Here is a 2,195-nt window from a genome sequence, read left to right on the forward strand (position 1 = left end):
CTGCTTCCTGCAGATGAACCAGACAGAGGCAGCAGCTGCTGTTTCATTAAGACACTGAGCTCTGCTTATATTTCCCTTATTTAAGTGTATGACACTATGAAGACAGCCTGTGTCTGCTGTCACAGGCCCGTTCATCTCCTCCTGTGTGTTTGTTATGCAACTGCAATGCTGTGTGCACTCACAGGCCTGAGTGCTCAGGACTGAAGTCTGCTCAGACTATCCTTGAACCTTGCTCCCTTTAATGAATCCACCCCATTTTTAGAGCTGAAGTGAAAATGAAGACGAGCTTTTTTCCCCGTGCTTTCGCCTCTAAAGTCAGAGTTCACCTGTTTCATCCTCAGACCGACCTGTTGGATATTTAAACTCTGGATCTTCTGTTTGACCCTTTGAACTGGGGTGCATGGGTTGTCTCTGACCTCTGCTGAATGCAGCCGTGGCAGGTGACCTTTTGGAGGCTGAACTCAGACCTTTACTGCAGGGAGACCTGACTGACCTTTGCCAAACTAATAATAACGGGCAGTGTTTAATATAGACTCCATAACCCCAAAGATATAGTTACAATGTGAATGTCAGTGTCTTAACTTTACTGTACTCTTCTTGACTGCTGCAGACTGTACCTCATATTGAACCAGTGCTTCCTGTGGTTTTTATTTTATATATATATATATTTTTTTTAGTTCCCAGTCATTCACTTTGAATTTTGCTCACTGGCCCATTAAGCTCTCAGATTATTGATTTTTAAAGATGGATTCAGTTCAGCCTCTTAGTTGCAGTAGTGCTGTGTGGGGAAAAAAAAAAAGTGTTCTTGTGTTTGGCATGGCTCAGATTAGCTGAACTGTAGACGCGCATATATAAAAGCACGTCAAACTAATCACTGAGGATGCTTTGATAGTCTAATTACCACTGTTGCTTTTTTCTGTGCCTTTTCCTCATCACAAAAGGCCCATTAATAGCCACTGCCTCTCTGAGGTACCACAAGGAGGTTTCAAACTCTGCTTGATGGATGTCAGGTGGTCATAAATATTCTAATATTGGGTTTTAAGAGTAACTGGATTAACTAACTGTAACCTAAGTGTTTTTCTTTTTCCTCCTTTAACAGAGGTGGTGTGCGGCGCTCCATCGATCTACTTGGACTTTGTCAGGTCCAAACTGGACTCCAAGTTCGGTGTGGCCGCTCAGAACTGCTACAAAGTTCCCAAGGGTGCCTTCACTGGGGAGATCAGGTATTTAATTCAGGTTATTTTTCCTAATTCCTGATTTCACACTCTCAAAATACAGTTAGGAATCTTACAAGGAGTTCTAGTGTCCCTACCTTAAAATTTAAAGCACTTTAAGCCAACTGTTGCTGTGAATTGTTGCTATATAAATAAATTAATCCAGGGGTGATTTTAGGGGAATCCCAGAGTGTTGCCAAAGTGACCCCCCCCACCTCTTTTTCACTCTTAACTGGGTTGATTCATTTAACAGTAGAGCACGTGTCAAGGTGAGGACAATCAAATCAATCTAGAATAATGTTCTGAGAGTTACCTCCTACAAATTAACATCAAAGTTTCTTATCCACACTTCCTACAGGGTTGCTGTCAGACAATATTTTCATTAAGTCTAATATTTGTCCATTCATCAAAACTAACTTTACATCTTGCCCCTATCAGTTGTTTTATATTTAACAAGTACATGGGGGCTTCTCTTTATGAGAAACCTACGAGAGAAATATCTAAGCGCAAAGAGTCCTGCCTGATGACACAAGCCTCTCAGCACTAGGACACCGGGTACAGACACTGTTGTAACGGTGTGCTCCTGTAGTTCCAAACATAACGTCAGAAATAAACAAAACATATAAAAATAAACTGCTTATGTGTATGGGTGTATACATATATATGTGTATATACTTATACAGTCAAAATGCCGACTAAAAGCACTTGATGGTTATACTTTGGTTTAATAAGTGCAGTTTTACCAATCACAATGTTTCTTTACAAGGAGTGGGTGGGGCCTAGACTGGTAAAGCCAAACAAGACAGATTGCAGTTTTTCTAATGGGCAGCAGAGGGCGACTCTTCCTGAAGTCTGAGAAAGTGATGCTTCCTTTGGGACCGCAAACATTTTCCTAATGAATTATTGGTCTTGTTCACTAATTTTAAGTCTTATCTCACTTTTGTAAATTATAGCCACATTGACATGGAATTGGATGATGAA

General features: G+C 40.7%; 1 protein-coding gene across 1 annotated transcript in view; it reads left to right on the forward strand.

Annotated features, from left to right (window-relative positions):
• LOC102204587 (triosephosphate isomerase-like) overlaps positions 1-2,195 on the forward strand; it is a 4,892-nt gene that overhangs the window by 876 nt on the left and 1,821 nt on the right. The window contains exon 2 of the mRNA XM_013908148.1: positions 1,100-1,251. Coding sequence (XP_013763602.1) covers positions 1,100-1,251 — 152 coding nt within the window. The remainder of the gene's footprint in view (positions 1-1,099; positions 1,252-2,195) is intronic.

This window comes from Pundamilia nyererei, unplaced genomic scaffold, assembly GCF_000239375.1.
Source record: "Pundamilia nyererei isolate P.nyererei 1_Seehausen unplaced genomic scaffold, PunNye1.0 scaffold01619, whole genome shotgun sequence".
NCBI classification, from domain to species: Eukaryota; Metazoa; Chordata; class Actinopteri; order Cichliformes; family Cichlidae; genus Pundamilia; species Pundamilia nyererei.